This window comes from Dreissena polymorpha, chromosome 1 (genome assembly GCF_020536995.1).
Source record: "Dreissena polymorpha isolate Duluth1 chromosome 1, UMN_Dpol_1.0, whole genome shotgun sequence".
NCBI lineage: Eukaryota > Metazoa > Mollusca > Bivalvia > Myida > Dreissenidae > Dreissena > Dreissena polymorpha.
The window spans coordinates 118,717,212-118,735,065 of record NC_068355.1 but is presented as its reverse complement, the minus strand read 5'-3'; the positions used below and the strand labels follow the sequence as shown (position 1 = coordinate 118,735,065).

Below are 17,854 nucleotides of genomic sequence, written 5' to 3'. Positions count from 1 at the left end.
ACATGTAATATCTACATGTAATATACGATTTTCTTTTGTACATGTACATTTAAAACGGGTGAATGACCCTCGCAGACAGGTGTTAACGGTGGCTGCGCAGCATAGCGGTGATAACGGGTGTTCCCGTTAATGATAGCGTGCAATCGCGGCGATTTTGGTTGTTCGCAGAACACTGCGGTCAGTAGCGTGTCCGTCCCCCGGGAAATGTCACCCATTGGGAAAAGGGAACACCGCGGACAGGCGTTTTTGTGTAAGTACACGTTGCCTGTACTGTATACATGGTTATTTACTCAATAACACAAATGTAGTGGTCCACTGCCCTCAGGCATCCATCCAACATGTTTTATGACCTTCATCTGGTTATAAAAATCCATGCTTGAAGTGTCACAAGATTAGCGAAAACAGGACCGAAGTCTGTAGAATAAAGCTGTGAAATGTACTGTCCAAAAATTTAAACACACTCATTATGGATTAAACCCAGAATGTCGGAAAATTAGAGTCACAAAAAATAATTATTTTTGCTAAAATAGAGGGTGTCCAAAAATTTAGTATGAGAATACTTAGAATTATTAGGGTAACTATCTCTGGGACTGTCTTGTAGTGATACATTAGGGTAACTATCTCTGGGACTGTCTTGTAGTGATACATTCAGATATTAGGGTAACTATCTCTGGGACTGTCTTGTAGTGATACATTCAGATGCAAAATCATGAACTCATCTGTTTAATGGATTAGATTTTTTTGTGAATTTTATAGTTCAAAATACAAGTGAATAACCTGGTTGTGTTTTTTTTATTTTACAAAACTATATGAAACTTGCTAAATGTAAACAAATACCGTACATTTTTACAATTTATATTTAGGTTATGGTAATTTGCCTTTCACCACAAGGTTTCTGTTGTCCAAGAGCTTTAATTGCAGTTATATTTAGATCCTTATGAAGAGCTTTTCTATAAACATGTTTGATCAAATTACAGCCTTATTATCGTCAATCAAAGTTGATTGTTTAAGTTACCTGTGGAATCAATACTTGTATCATTGATCAATGTTTTGCTAAAAATTCTGAAGGATTTAAATCAGGGCATGTTTTTTCTTAATAATTATTTTAAATAGTATATATAGAGGATATTTGTTTGATTCGGTGGAATATCGATTTTACCTCACAAGTGATCATACAAAATATATATTTAAAATAAAAATTCCACTGAATCAAACACATTTTCATTTTATTTTATGCTTTTTCACAGTTTATTTAGGTTGTAAAAGAGTTTTACTTGTGAGTTTCGCTGAAATAATGATGTCAGTTCGTAGAAAAAAATGACGTCATTTCACAGTAAAACAGTGAAAATTATCGATAATTTCACTGTTATATTTCACAGTTCGAAACAGTGAAATAACAGTTTTATTTCACTGATTTTTCTCTATAATCCACCAGAAAGCATTAAATAAATTATATTTATACCAGCATGCTGTTGATATTGCTGTACAGTTATGATAATAATAAAACAATCTTATTTGCGCCTATGATTATTGGTTTAGTGGACTCTAGTATAACTAAAGAACATATAGTAAAATAGATTGTTAACTTGTTTTTCTATTTAAATTAATGGTAGAAATATATTTTGTTACTTGTTTTATGGTAACAAGTGGTGAATGAAGTATTTTATGTCACGTTATTTAATTATATTATTTGTACAGGTGTTTATAACTTGTTATGCCTCTACTGATGCGAGGGGCATAGACTAAGAGTGATTGGGCTGTTGGTCTGTACATGTGTACAAGATTAACCCTAAACGACAGGTTTCGTATCACATACAATATTATTGCTTCAAAGCTTTGATAGTTGCATGAAAGTTTTCTTTGAATATCATCACCACACCCACTTCACCCTTACCTCATTTTGACATGGACATCATTGTGTGAGGTGGCTGACAAAGTTCCACTATTCTGACCTGCAATTTTGCAGAATTATTAACCTTTGAGTCAGACAATATGTTAAATTAAATTTGAAGTGGATAAGGTAAATCGACACATGTGTGTTGGTGGGTATTGCTTGTTGTCACAGACCAAGTTCGAAAACTCTGACCTGCAATTACATAGAATACCGTAATTACACTAAGTTTTCGAACTCTTAAATATTTTTTTCGTGACCGACAATTTAGATACGGAAAATATTTAAAAAATACAGGTGTCAGTAAATTAAGAGACAAAAATTCAATGCCCTAAAATTATAATTATATTGAAATAAAAGCAATAAATCAATGCACAATAGAGTTTCTACTTTAAAATAAAAACAACTTCACAACTTTGCTTTAACTTGTGCCTGAAATGATACAGAACAGAAGTAAAAACATTAATCATACTGTTTCCTTAATAGGAAGATATCAATTAAAATACTTTTTGGTGAAGCGATTGTTTTCTACTGGTATACATGGTTATTTACCCCATTACACAAATGTTATAGTCCATTGCCTTCAGGCATGCGTCTCCCAGGTTTTATGACCTTAATCTGTTTGTAAAACCCCATGATCAAAGTGTCACAACATAAGCGAATATAGTGCCAAAATCTGGTAAAATAACGCTGTAAAATATACTGTCCAAAAATTTAGAGTCATTTATGATAGACAGAAACCTGCACATCCGAAAATTAAGAGTCACAAAAAATTATTATTTTGGCCCAATAAGGGGCTGTCCGAAAACTTATAGTGTCCGAAAACTTAGAGTAATTACGGTAATACACCTTTTTTGCTACAAAAAATTCTGATTACCATTTGGATGCACAAACTCAATATCTCTACATCTATAACAGGTAACATCTGTGTTCAGGGTCTTTTTGAACATTTACTGACCAGAAAAGCATGACTCAAGACATGTACAATTGTAATCAGTTAATTTATGATCAATATTCGATTTATGGCTATAAATTCAGTATAAATTGTTATTGTTTTTATTGAAACTGCAGTGTTTTTTTTCATTCAAAATCGGGTCCGGTTACCGGACCCATTCCCAATGGAAAAAAGTATATTTTTTTCCAAATGGGAGCTAAAAATTCCCAATGGAAGTTTTTTTTTTAGATCTCAATATTTTGTTCATCTTCCATCCATATAAGGCCAGAATTTTTTAATGAAATGATTTTCGGACCCGCCGACTCCATTTTTAAAGAAACCAAAAAAAATAAAAATAAAATATCGATTTTTTTCGGATGCAAAAAGGTGGCTTTAAACACGAAATGCTTGCCGGGCTTTAGAAAAAGTTCAAATGAGTTATAAATCATCATAATAAACCTAGTTTTAATTACCCCCATTAATACGTGAACATCCTTCATCATGTACATGTGCTGGAATTTACCAAAAGCTACGCCATCATTGTTTGTTCAAGAACGATATACAACGCTGTCATCAGCAAAGTCTGCTAATTTGCCAATAATTATGCAACCGTCAAATGAAATCAAGAATGGAATCGTTTTGTAAGTAAATATTTTATTATTTCTTTACCATTTTATAAAATTGATAGTATTCAAATGACAAAAAAATATTATTAAAGCAATAAGAAAAGAACGATTTTAATTTAACAGGTGCTCGAAATGCGTAACCCATTTACGCCTATCAACTTTAAACCTTCCATATTTTACGCACAAATACGGTCATATTTTAGAGAATACATTTTTATGTGTTGTTTAATGCAGTTGTAGTGAAGAATTTGTGCATATAATATGTGTTTTTTCGTTATTTTCAATGGGTACGAAATGGATACAAAACTTCGGTTTTGTTCCGAACTGCTTCGTACCAAAACTTCAAAAATCAGAAATTCAACAGTTTTTATAACGATTTCAAGCCATGAATGCCCAAATAAAATAGTCAAGTTTATTGGGGTTATTATTGGATTAATGGCTCCTTTATGACATTGTACTATCAATTATGTTATCCTGGGATAAACTGTCACGAAGATCAATAATTATAACGATTATTAGGGGCGCTATTTCTTTAATCAATACCATGACAAAAACACATGTTAACTTGATTCAACAGGTATTTGTGAGCATTTATATTTAACAGTTCCATTATTATAATGTTCTGGGAACGATATATTTTAGTTAAGATACCAACTATTTCTAAGATATCAACTAGGTCTTTCCCTCGATGTACTATTTTTCGGATATGATAAAATTAGGACATATAAAGATAGTGATATTTATGTGTTGATTTGTTGTATATAGTTTGTAAAAATATGTTTTGTGTTATTTCAGACAACCAGAATGGATGGTGGCAATTATCCTGGGCCTTTCTGTCAAGAAATAGATGTGAAAAATATTCATTTAATTAATCCTGGAAATCGACCACCACAGCTAACAGAAAACCTTTTTACAATAGGTGTTGTTTTAGAATTTGTAAAATTTGATAATAAAAAGAAGTTGATGTATATCATTTCCAAATGGCCAAATGTAACTGTTTAACACTTTGAATTGAGATGCTTTATTTTCTGATGTTGGATTTATTTTTCCTTTCAAATGATGTATATTTGTGTGATTCTAGGTTGTAATAAATAATTCTGAAACATTTATGCAGCATACTATTACAGTATTGTTAACGTTATTATATAATGTTGGTTATCTGGTTTATCAAGTGGAAAAAAATCTTATTTATATAAAAATAAAGCTTATTAAGACTTATGAAGGTACTTTTTGTTATTTATGTATTAACATACTTCCCAAAGTAATTAAAATATATAGTCAATGCCATTATTCATTAATGTCGTAAGGTTCCTTAAATGATTGTCCTTATTAATAAAGTTGGAATTACCTGCGGTTTTCACACAGCGATAAAGTGGCGACACCTTTTTTGTGCCAGTTCCACTCACGAAGTCCGCAAAACGCTCAGGTACTATGACCAAAATGCTCAGCAAAAAAAATCACCAAAAAGTTTATTATGGACAAGTGAAAAAATTGCATACCTTTTGAACCAGTTAAGATATTTTTAAAATTCAAACTAATTTAAAAACTGCACATTAAGACCTACAGTCTGTTTATGATCATTTTGCACATCAACATGTTTGAAAACAATCAGTGCTATTGCTTATTAAAAAGAACTTCATACCATAACATTTTTAAAATGAGTGCATATTTGGTCACCCATCTTTTTTTTTTTTCCATCCTCTTACTCGACACTTTTAGAAAAAAAATCCGAAAATCATTTAATTAAAAAATTTTGGTCTAAGATCTTAGTAAATATAATACTGGACACACTTGTATCCTCAATTGGAAGAATTTGTTAGAAAAACAACAACACTAATTTCCCAATTTTAGTCAAAACGCCGCGAATTTTCCCAATCCAAAGGGAACCGGCCCCATTCCCAAAATGGTGAAAAAAACACTGAACTGGGTCTGGTGTGCACAATACAATGCCCTGAATGGTTTATAGGTGTACATTTATGCTGACATGATCCAATTTTAATCTGAACTTTGCCCGGTATCCAAAATTTAGGGGATTCCCGATTAAATGGATATTATTTGTAATTATGTATTGTAAAATATAATCAACTGGACGTATTGTCCGGTGTAGAAAGAATAAGAGGGTTCTCTTTGTAGTTTAAGTTACCATTTAGTGATTAGAATATTTGACAATTCAAATTTCATTAATACATGTAATCGTAATATGATTAATTTTTTCCATTTTCAGAATCACAGCAATGAGTGAGGCGGCATACTGATGTTAATAACATAGATAATGAATTTTACCCATTTGGTGGCAGCGGCTTACAACAGTGGGTGTAACATTGGTCAATGAAACAGTATCACGCTGAATGCCATCATGCCGAACATCAAGACATTTTGCCGCATCAAGCCCACAGAGGAGGCATACAACGAGATGGAAACAACGAAGACCACCCTGTACCTGCGTGTTTCAGAGGTCCTGAAAGACTTTGGGGCCAATCAGAAGGGATCAAGGTCATTCATTAATCATGAGTTCAATTTCGACCACATCTTCCAGCAAAATGCCTCACAACAGGACATCTTTGATGTTGCTGCATTAGACATAGTCAATGGTGGGTGAACATTTATTACAATAGTGTTTTTTCTGTTTTTTAATGCTTGAAGCTTCTGTGAAATGTTCAGTTTTAACAGTTCTGCGGTTGAACAATTAGAAAATCTTGTCTTGAATTTCATAAAGCTTCAATGATTTTTAGCTTGACTTTTCACAGAATTGTAGGAACAATACAACTCACCAAATGTTTGTGTCTTCGCCATTCTCTGGTTACGGTTAATGGGCAACATCTCCACATCACTGTTTCTACTACAGATATTCAATTGAAAATTCACAAATGTGTATTGGGCAATTGTGTGGGGTCATTGACAAAGTTCCCTAACTCTGACCTACCATTTGGCAAAATAATTCCCCCTTTTTGTACTTACACATTTGGTGAAGGTAAACATGCAAAGTCTCCATATAAATGTTTCAACTACAGGGAATCAATTGAAACTAAGATCGCCGTGGCGTAATGGATATGTTGTCCACCTGGTGATCTGGAGTTCACCGGTTCAATCCCCACTTGGGGAGTGTTCTCTAGATCTTCCCCATAGACACCATGTACTGGTTATAGGCCCAGGAAACGGACTCGAGAGCGTTTATATAAGCCTGAGGCTTTTGATGCAATCAAGCTTAAATAAATAGGTTTAAATTATTTAAAAGAAATTGAAACTTCACACCTGTGTTTGAAGTAATTGTGTTAGGTCACAGAGGAATTTTTCATAACATCTCTTTCAATTTAGCTAAAATATGCCCCTTTTTGCACTTAATTAAGGTAAATGTTTGCATACAACAACTCAATATCTTTTTACTTTCTATAGGCATTAATACAGCACGTTTATTTATGTTTAATTAGTTTTTATGAACAATTAAGCTATAACATTTATTCAACTTCAAATACTGCAAGATAATAATTATTTGTTATTATTCGTTTGCAATATTTTTTGTTGATTTTCTGGGTAGACCGATCCATGAATTTAACATCAAAACAAACAATTTTTCCGTAGTAAGTAATCCACACAAATCCCTCTTTGGTTTTGCAATCCAGATTGGACGCTTGACATTTCCTGTACAACCTGTTTTCAGCCACTTTACAAGTGACATTTTTTGTAAAATTTCTGTGGTTTACAAGATCACATTTTCACAAAAGAAAAGTTCATAAAGCTTTATTAAATTACATTACAGCTGACATGAGTTATTAATTATAATATTTGCACCTTCTCTAATTGGTGGCAATTAAGGTAAGAACAACTATGATTTTAATTGAATAAGACTAACTGAAAATTGACTTCGTCGCTTCAAACACTTATAGGCAGTCATTCAGTCTTGCTTACTTTCATGCAATAACAAAGGACTTGTTAATTTGTGTGCTATTAGCATGGCCTATTAATATCACATAATAATAATTGACTTGTTAATTGGCATAAATTAAACGCCTCCCCCCTTCCTATAAATGATTTCCTCTCCCCAGCATTCTCCATCAAGGACACCTCCCCCTTCCTATAAGTGACTTCCTCTCCCCAGCATTCTCCATCAAGGACAACCTCACCCTTCCTATAAGTGACTTCCTCTCCCCAGCGTTCTCCATCAAGGACAACCTCCCCCTTCCTATAAGTGACTTTCTCTCCCCAGCGTTCTCCATCAAGGACAACCTCCCCCTTCCTATAAGTGACTTTCTCTCCCCAGCTTTCTCCATCAAGGACAACCTCCCCCTTCCTATCAGTGACTTCCTCTTCCCTGCGTTCTCCATCAAGGACAACCTCCCCCTTCCTATAAGTGACTTCCTCTCCCCAGCCTTCTCCATCATGGACACCTCCCCCTTCCTATAAGTGACTTCCTCTCCCCAGCATTCTCCATCAAGGACACCTCCCCCTTCCTATAAGTGACTTTCTCTCCCCAGCTTTCTCCATCAAGGACACCTCCCCCTTCCTATAAGTGACTTCCTCTCCCCAGCATTCTCCATCAAGGACACCTCCCCCTTCCTATAAGTGACTTCCTCTCCCCAGCATTCTCTATCAAGGACACCTCCCCCTTCCTATAAGTGACTTCCTCTCCCCAGCATTCTCTATCAAGGACACCTCCCCCTTCCTATAAGTGACTTCCTCTCCCCAGCATTCTCCATCAAGGACACCTCCCCCTTCCTATAAGTGACTTCCTCTCCCCAGCATTCTCCATCAAGGACACATCCCCCTTCCTATAAGTGACTTTTCTCCCCAGCTTTCTCCATCAAGGACACCTCCCCCTTCCTATAAGTGACTTCCTCTCCCCAGCATTCTCCATCAAGGACACCTCCCCCTTCCTATAAGTGACTTCCTCTCCCCAGCATTCTCCATCAAGGAAAACCTCCCCCTTCCTATAAGTGACTTCCTCTCCCCAGCCTTCTCCATCAAGGACAACCTCCCCCTTCATATAAGTGACTTCCTCTCCCCAGCGTTCTCCATCAAGGACAACCTCCCCCTTCCTATAAGTGACTTTCTCTCCCCAGCGTTCTCCATCAAGGACAACCTCCCCCTTCCTATAAGTGACTTCCTCTCCCCAGCTTTCTCCATCAAGGACAACCTCCCCCTTCCTATAAGTGACTTCCTCTTCCCTGCTTTCTCCATCAAGGACAACCTCCCCCTTCCTATAAGTGACTTCCTCTCCCCAGCCTTCTCCATCAAGGACAACCTCCCCCTTCCTATAAGTGACTTCCTCTCCCCAGCATTCTCCATCAAGGACACATCCCCCTTCCTATAAGTGACTTTTCTCCCCAGCTTTCTCCATTAAGGACACCTCCCCCTTCCTATAAGTGACTTCCTCTCCCCAGCATTCTCTATCAAGGACACCTCCCCCTTCCTATAAGTGACTTCCTCTCCCCAGCATTCTCCATCAAGGACACCTCCCCCTTCCTATAAGTGACTTCCTCTCCCAAGCATTCTCCATCAAGGACACCTCCCCCTTCCTATAAGTGACTTCCTCTCCCCAGCATTCTCTATCAAGGACACCTCCCCCTTCCTATAAGTGACTTCCTCTCCCCAGCATTCTCCATCAAGGAAAACCTCCCCCTTCCTATAAGTGACTTCCTCTCCCCAGCATTCTCCATCAAGGACACCTCCCCCTTCCTATAAGTGACTTCCTCTCCCAAGCATTCTCCATCAAGGACACCTCCCCCTTCCTATAAGTGACTTCCTCTCCCCAGCATTCTCCATCAAGGACACCTCCCCCTTCCTATAAGTGACTTCCTCTCCCCAGCATTCTCTATCAAGGACACCTCCCCCTTCCTATAAGTGACTTCCTCTCCCCAGCATTCTCCATCAAGGACACCTCCCCCTTCCTATAAGTGACTTCCTCTCCCAAGCATTCTCCATCAAGGACACCTCCCCCTTCCTATAAGTGACTTCCTCTCCCAAGCATTCTCCATCAAGGACACATCCCCCTTCCTATAAGTGACTTCCTCTCCCCAGCGTTCTCCATCAAGGACAACCTCCCCCTTCCTATAAGTGACTTCCTCTCCCAAGCATTCTCCATCAAGGACACCTCCCCCTTCCTATAAGTGACTTCCTCTCCCAAGCATTCTCCATCAAGGACACATCCCCCTTCCTATAAGTGACTTCCTCTCCCCAGCGTTCTCCATCAAGGACAACCTCCCCCTTCCTATAAGTGACTTCCTCTCCCCAGCATTCTCCATCAAGGACACCTCCCCCTTCCTATAAGTGACTTCCTCTCCCAAGCATTCTCTATCAAGGACACCTCCCCCTTCCTATAAGTGACTTCCTCTCCCCAGCATTCTCCATCAAGGACACCTCCCCCTTCCTATAAGTGACTTCCTCTCCCCAGCGTTCTCCATCAAGGACACCTCCCCCTTCCTATAAGTGACTTCCTCTCCCAAGCATTCTCCATCAAGGACACCTCCCCCTTCCTATAAGTGACTTCCTCTCCCCAGCATTCTCTATCAAGGACACCTCCCCCTTCCTATAAGTGACTTCCTCTCCCCAGCATTCTCCATCAAGGACACCTCCCCCTTCCTATAAGTGACTTCCTCTCCCAAGCATTCTCCATCAAGGACACCTCCCCCTTCCTATAAGTGACTTCCTCTCCCCAGCGTTCTCCATCAAGGACACCTCCCCCTTCCTATAAGTGACTTCCTCTCCCCAGCATTCTCCATCAAGGACACCTCCCCCTTCCTATAAGTGACTTCCTCTCCCAAGCATTCTCTATCAAGGACACCTCCCCCTTCCTATAAGTGACTTCCTCTCCCCAGCATTCTCCATCAAGGACACCTCCCCCTTCCTATAAGTGACTTCCTCTCCCAAGCATTCTCCATCAAGGACACCTCCCCCTTCCTATAAGTGACTTCCTCTCCCCAGCGTTCTCCATCATGGACACCTCCCTCCCTACAAGTGACTTCCTCCCCCAAGCATTCTCCATCATGGACACCTCCCTTCCTATAAGTGACTTCCTCTTCCCAGCGTTCTTTATCAATGACATCTCCCCCTTCATATAAGTGACTTCCTCTCCCCTGCATTCTCCATCAAGGACATGCATCACAAACACATCAGAAAATTACTGATGCAAAGTCATAAGATCTTTAAGAAATCCATGAATTACATTTCAACAAAATTGTAAATTTAACAAAACAACACAATTTTACATCATCAATTATATATGAGTATGAAGCATGCCTTTGTGGTAATTATATCAAGTGACTGACAGAAAATATAAATTATATTATCAGAGCGGAAGAATAGTCAAGCCTGTCTTCTTGTTACAGCTTTATTTGAGATGTTTTGTTGACTTATTTGCATGTGTAATGTTTATGAATAAAATATGGTTGTCTAAAAACTGAATGAAAACATTGCTTTGCTATTTATGTTCACATATGTAATCTTCTTAATACTTTCAGGATTCTTGAACGGCTACAATGGCACGATATTTGCCTATGGTCAGACGGGAACTGGAAAAACATATACAATGGAAGGCAGTGCTAAGACGTACCATTCCCGGGGGCTGGAACCCAGGTGTGTCCTTTGGAAACTTTAGTGGATAGGGCAGTTTGAATGCGTGATTTAGCTAAGAGTTATAATGATATGAAAGATAGTAATGTTGCTATGGAGTATTTTTTAAATGCATGTAAGCCACTTTCAAAGTTTTATAAAATATTTGTATTGTTATGGTAAGCTTTTGGGTGTTGTCAACATTGCCTTGTAAACACTCCATAGTCCTCTTTTATCACCAAATCTTAATGAAATTTTGTCAAAACATTTAGCCCAATCAAATATATCTGTGTTGAGTTTGAAAGTGGGTCACACTGGGTCAAAAACTAGCTAACAAGATCAAATAAAAAAAACACATTGTGAACACTAATGACACAATTATTGCTCAAATCTTAAGGAATCTTTGTGAGAATATGTGTCCCAATGAGACCTCAGCAAAGTGTAAAACTGGCTCATGTGGAGCTGAAGTCAACATTTGTCCCAATTACATCTCAGATGATCGACTAGGCCCAGTGCAATAAAAAAGCTTTTGTGAATTGTTAAAGCTGCATTTATTGCCCATACTCCATGACGCTTGGTCCAAATGTTTGTTCTAATAATATCTCGATAAATATTAATTCTAAACAGGTTCACAAGGGATACAAAAACTTCTTCACTTGGTGAAATTAAAAAATTAAAGCAAAAGCTTCTGAACACTTTAGAGGCTTTTTTATTGCCCTATTGTCATGAAACTAAGTGAGAACTATTCTCCCATTAACCCTTTGCATGCTGGGAAATTTGTCGTCTGCTAAAATGTAGTCTGCTGAATTTCTAAAATTAGCATTTTCTTCGATTTTTTTTCAAAGAATACTATCAGAATAGCAAACAGTTTGGATCCAGATGAGACGCCACAGAACGTCTGGATCCAAACTGTTTGCAAAGGCCTTCAAAAGTCGGTTCCCGCACTGAAAGAGTTAAAATCTCAGATGATTCTGAATACTGGGTGTTGTGGGGTCAAAAACTTGATTACTTGGTCAATTAAAAGAAAAAGCTTGTAAACACTCTAGAAGTCACATTTGTGGGAACAAGCTTCATGATCTTTGCTCTGGACATGTGGTCGTATGATTTATCCAACAAGTGAGTTATGGTTCCTGTACAAAAACAAGACTGCCATGAGGTTGGTTGGTCAGTTTTTTTTATAAAAAAGCATTTGAACAGCTAGAAGTCACATTATTTGACCCACTCATTGAGGAACTTGCTCAGAACAGTTAAGATGCCTGGCGTCTCAGGTGATTGCCTTAGGGCTTTTGGCCCACGTGTTTTGTATAATTATCATGCAGTCAATGGAACTCTGAAACTTGTGATTTTTGTTTTTTATATATAGTGAACACCTTTTGATTTTAGATCTCTATAATTATCCTGACCCTGAAATTGATAATTATTTAAGATCTCTATCATTATCCTGACTCTGATATTGATTATTATTTAAGGTCTCTATCATTATCCTGACGCTGATATTGATTATTATTTGAGATCTCTATCATTATCCTGACTCTGAAATTGATTATTATTTGAGATCTCTATCATTATCCTGACTCTGATATTGATTATTATTTGAGATCTCTATCATTATCCTGACTCTGATATTGATTATTATTTGAGATCTCTATCATTATCCTCACTCTGATGATCATTATAATTTGAGATCTCTATCATTATCCTGACTCTGAAATTGGTTATTATTTGAGATCTCTATCATTATCCTTACTCTGAAATTGATTATTATTTGAGATCTCTATCATTATCCTGACTCAGAAATTGATTATTATTTGAGATCTCTATCATTATCCTGACTCTGAAATTGATTATTATTTGAGATCTCTATCATTATCCTCACTCTGATGATCATTATAATTTAAGATCTCTATAATTATCCTGACCCTGATAATGATTATTATTTCAGATCTCTATCATTATCCTGACCCTGAAATTGATTATTATTTGAGATCTCTATCATTATCCTGACTCTGAAATTGATTATTATTTGAGATCTCTATCATTATCCTCACTCTGATGATCATTATAATTTAAGATCTCTATAATTATCCTGACCCTGATAATGATTATTATTTCAGATCTCTATCATTATCCTGACTCTGAAATTGATTATTATTTCAGATCTCTATCATTATCCTGACTCTGATATTGATTTTTTTCGATCTCTATCATTACCCTGACCCTGTTATTGACTTTACTTTATATCTATCATTATCTTAACCCTGATATTGATTTTTATTTTATATCTGTATCATTATCCTGACCCTGATATTGATTTTAATTTTAGATCTCTATAATTATCGTGACCTTGATCTCTGTAATCCCCTTCATCCCCATGTGGTTTGTAGGGCCCTGTCCATGATCTACCAGGAGTTGGAGAAGCGTACCACAGAAGACCTGAGTGTCCACATCTCATACCTTGAGATATACCAAGATGTGGGATACGACCTTCTCAACCCAGGGGCCAGGACCCAGTCATTTGTAACACCTTTCCCAAAGGTAGCTCTCTCACCTCTTTTAATTCCCCTGTACATAATGTTTAAATAAGGAGTTTATAAAAATTGTTTTGTCGCTTGGTCTGTTAATTTACTCTGCACAAAATGTCAAAAGTTTGTGGAGCAAATTACTTTTACATTCTCTTTGTAGTGAATTTAAATTACAATATGTTATATTTATAAAGTCAACATGGGCAAGGGGCTTTTTTTTTAAGCCTCAGTGATTCTGAGTTATTTGACCTTTGAATATACAGTCAATCTTGTATTAAGAGACCACTCAAGGGAGTAATCAAAAGTGGTCTCTTAATAAAATGGTCTTTAAATAAAAAAAGGCCATTCTGGAAGAATGCTTACCCTCAATTTTAATCTATATGAAGGATAATCTCTTCTGTCAACAATGATTTTAACTTTTATAATAAAATGAATATAAACACAATACATAAACAATATTTTACTTATAATGTGTTTTATTGTTTCACTTATTATAAATTATCATTTGTTATAAATGAATTATGTGTACATATTTATTTGCAAAAACAACATAGACAAGGAAATATTTTTCACGTTTTTATTCACCTGACACATTATTTTCCACGTCTTCAAGCACCTCGGCTTTACGCTTAAGAATGTTCTGAATTTGAGTTTTACAGACTCCAAACTCATCTGCGATTTTACGTCCAAAACCCGAATTTTCTCGTTCAACATTAACACTTTTCGTTTTGACATTTTAATTTCTGCATGTACGCCTAAGAAAATCTGACTCGATTATGATACATAATGAGCTGAAAAAATTAAAACAAGTCAATTGAAAACAAACAAACAGACCTGATTGAAAAAATTATTAAGTAAATAACAATGTGATTGGCTAATAAATATCTACTAATTAGCATAATTACAAATTGGTAATGTACGGATTTCGACAGATGGTGCCGATTAATAGTTTATTTTCCGCATTTCTCAGGAAATGTTTGTCGCGTACAGTGCATTGTTTCTGCACCTGTTATCTATACTTGAGAAAAATCGGCGTTTTTTTTTACTCTTAACGTTCCACATAGTAAACTATTTAAGCTGTAGACTGTGCGTTATACGTTCCTCTATTATTCAACTCAATAAATTGATACGCAGTCTACAACAATACCGGTCAGAACCGGTCAACGAGACAAAGCATAAGAATAATGGTTGGTGTGAAAACAAAGCAGAGGTGTAACAGTACATCTTATCGGCTTAGATAAACAATTAACACGGATTTGTCCCTGAAAGATCAATAGATTAACCACTTTTACCTCCGAGTGGTCGCTTAATTCAAGATTTGGACATCAAAATACACAAAAATCAGCGGTCGCTGGTCGCGTAAGAGAAAAGTCGCTTAATACAATATCATTATATAGCGAAAAAGCTCCGTGGGATTTCAAAATGGTCGCATAAGACAAAGGTCGCTTAATACAAGTGGTCGCATCCACAAGATTGACTGTAGCTGACAAATGTATGCGGCAGTATAAATTACATGTTAGTGACAAAGGTCTAGTGAATGTTAAGTATCTTCTTTCGACAGGTGGTCGACATTTTACATTTATTAACTTCTCAATTCTCAACACTTATTATAATTCCGACAATAGAAGATGGTAGGGCATATTGGTTTTCTATAAATGTAAAATCTCTGTCAGTCTGTAGACCATCTTTGTTATTTATTATTTCCCATTCTCTGTCTGAAAATAAAAAGTAAAACAACAACCACAAAGAAAAACAACTTCTGTTCCCTCTTTTATTCTGCCTTTACCAGTAGTATTGTTTAAAGCCAAAGATAATGTCTCTTTTCTGTTTTTTAATGAAAATACAACAACAGCAATAACAACAACCATTATTTTTATCCCATGCTATTCTGGGATTTTCTGTGTATGTCAGGTGAATGTGATAGAGGGTCCAAATGGTTCCTGTGTCGTGCGCAACCAGACAAACCACCTGGCTGCCAGCGAGGACGTGGCCCAGAGTCTCTTGCTGCAAGGTCAGGCCAACCGAAAGGTCGCGGCAACTGCAGTGCATGACCGGTCATCACGGTCTCATGCTGTGCTTACTATACAACTCTCTGCCAAGAAGATGGACTCTGACACTGTTGTCAAGTATGTATATTGTAATGTACTTTAAGCTGTTTTGTTGAGTTATTGCGTTTAGAGATTAAAGATATCTGGAATCATACAATTGGTATGTGAAGAATGTATTATGCTTATACAATTAAATTACAAATCAAGAGCTTCTGTTACTTAATATATATTCCGGTATATATGACTTAAAAAATTGTTAAAAAATAAGCATATTATAATCTGCTGCAAATGTATGTGTATGTTATTTTCTGCTGCAAATTTACCTGCGTCTTATATTCTCCTGTTCCTTATTTATGAATACTCTTTGTAAATCATATTTGCTTTAATGCATTTAATCATTACCTGGCTTTCCCAGGAAAAAAGTGTTAGTTGATAAATGGACCTCCGCAATAAGACTAAAATACTGTTGGAAACAGCATAAATTCCTACTCATAAAACAAAACAAAATAATCAAATGCGATATGCTCAATATTGGTAAAAAGTGGAGACTAAGAGGTTGTAATATATCAGTTGAGGCTAAGAATACAATTTTCATGCCAATGCTGAGAGTTTAGAGCCAGTATTGTTTGTTAAACACTAGTTTTTGTTGATTTTTGTGGGTTCGCACACCTTCAAAGTCAAATGTTCAACAAAAGCTAATGTCCAAAGTATCATCACTGAAATAATATATCCAAGAATATGTGATGTCAGGCTTAAGGGTGGCAACCAGTTTTGACATGTTGGTATATGTGTAAGCACACTTGCTTCACATTTTGAAGACATTTGAGGTACTTTCTTACTAGAATCTGATGAAGAAACTCTTCAAGTGCAATTAGTAGGTTCAACTGTAAAGCCTCCTTGCAAAACCTGCGAGTTATGTCCTGGTTCAGGGATAGTAAAATGTGATTCTACAACAAGAATGCTTTTTGAAGTACATGTAATAACATGCATTATTAGTCTGTTACTTCTTGTCTTAGATTGTTGTGACGTACTGTTAATAGTCCTATAATGTGTTCTTCTCGAACAAACAGATAAAAATGAAAGAATATCTGAAAGGTTGATTGTTTCATTGTCAGCATGTTTCAATTGGCAATTATTTTCTTGCAATTTTCCATGCCTTAATGCAAATTGCATTTAAGTTTCGAAAAATACTCATGACTTCTATGTCGATTCAGATAGCAACTTGATGTTTGGCATGCAGTGTATCTCATGGAGCTACACATTTTGAGTGATGAAAGGTCAAGGTCATCCTTCAAGGTTAAAGGTCAAATATATGGCTTCAAAGCGGTGCAGAAGGGGGCATTGTGTTTCTGACAAACACATCTCTTGTTTTGTTAAATCTTCATAAAATGAAACTATACCAATGTTTGCATGAACACAGATAAAAAATAAAGTAAAAATGATAAAAAACATCAATGTCATTGTAAAAATTATTGAAAAGTGCTTAACTTTAAGTGTAGACAGAATATTACAAAAAAACATTCAGAACATAAAATTACACTTTTGTTTATGAAAAACACCAAAATTATGTCCATTCCAGTTTTAATGTATTATTCTAACTACACATAACACAGTGTTTGTAGATCATTAGAATTTTTTGTTTTTGCTTTGCCTTTATTCAACAGAAATATAAGCTGTTGTCAACTTAAGAATATAAAATATTTTTGCAACAACATCTCACAACCCTTTTCCCCATAAGAAGCAAAGTGAAGATGGCTATGTGCAAACAGCATGAAACCAGAACAGCCTGCGAGTAACTTGCAGTGTGTTCGGGTTTTATGCTGTTGGCTGCTCATCAGTATCTAAGGGTTGGAACTGATACCTTGAAAACTTGAATCTAGTAAGAAAGGTCTTCAATTAAATTTAACTTTCAAGTGATTACAAATGCGTCAAAATACGTTTCTAAAGTGTTAAATGCTTGGTAGATTTTGCTTTAACTTTCAGAGCTGAAAATCCTTTATTATCCCCCCGCTTTTTGAAAAGCGTGGGGATATTGTGGTTATCTCTGGCGTCTGTCAAAATATGTATCTAAGTGGTAAAGTGTTAAATTCTTGGTAGATTTTGCTTTAACTTTTAGAGCTGAAAATCCTTTATTATCCCCCCGCTTTTTGAAAAGCGTGTGGATATTGTGGTTATCTCCGGCGTCTGTCCGTCTGTCTCCGTCTGTCCTGGCCACTATCTCCTCCTACACTATAAGCACTAGAACCTTGAAACCTACACACATGGTAGCTATGAGCATATGTGCGACC

At 36.4% G+C, this 17,854-nt stretch overlaps 1 protein-coding gene across 3 annotated transcripts in view; it reads left to right on the top strand.

Annotated features, from left to right (window-relative positions):
- Positions 1-17,854, top strand: part of LOC127846320 (kinesin-like protein KIF3A) — a 101,092-nt gene that overhangs the window by 9,351 nt on the left and 73,887 nt on the right. For all 3 annotated transcript variants that reach the window (XM_052377497.1, XM_052377489.1, XM_052377504.1), the window contains exons 2-5: positions 5,676-6,042; positions 10,906-11,020; positions 13,381-13,531; positions 15,430-15,644. In XM_052377497.1, the coding sequence (XP_052233457.1) occupies positions 5,808-6,042; positions 10,906-11,020; positions 13,381-13,531; positions 15,430-15,644 (716 nt within the window). In that variant the 5' untranslated portion in view covers positions 5,676-5,807. The remainder of the gene's footprint in view (positions 1-5,675; positions 6,043-10,905; positions 11,021-13,380; positions 13,532-15,429; positions 15,645-17,854) is intronic.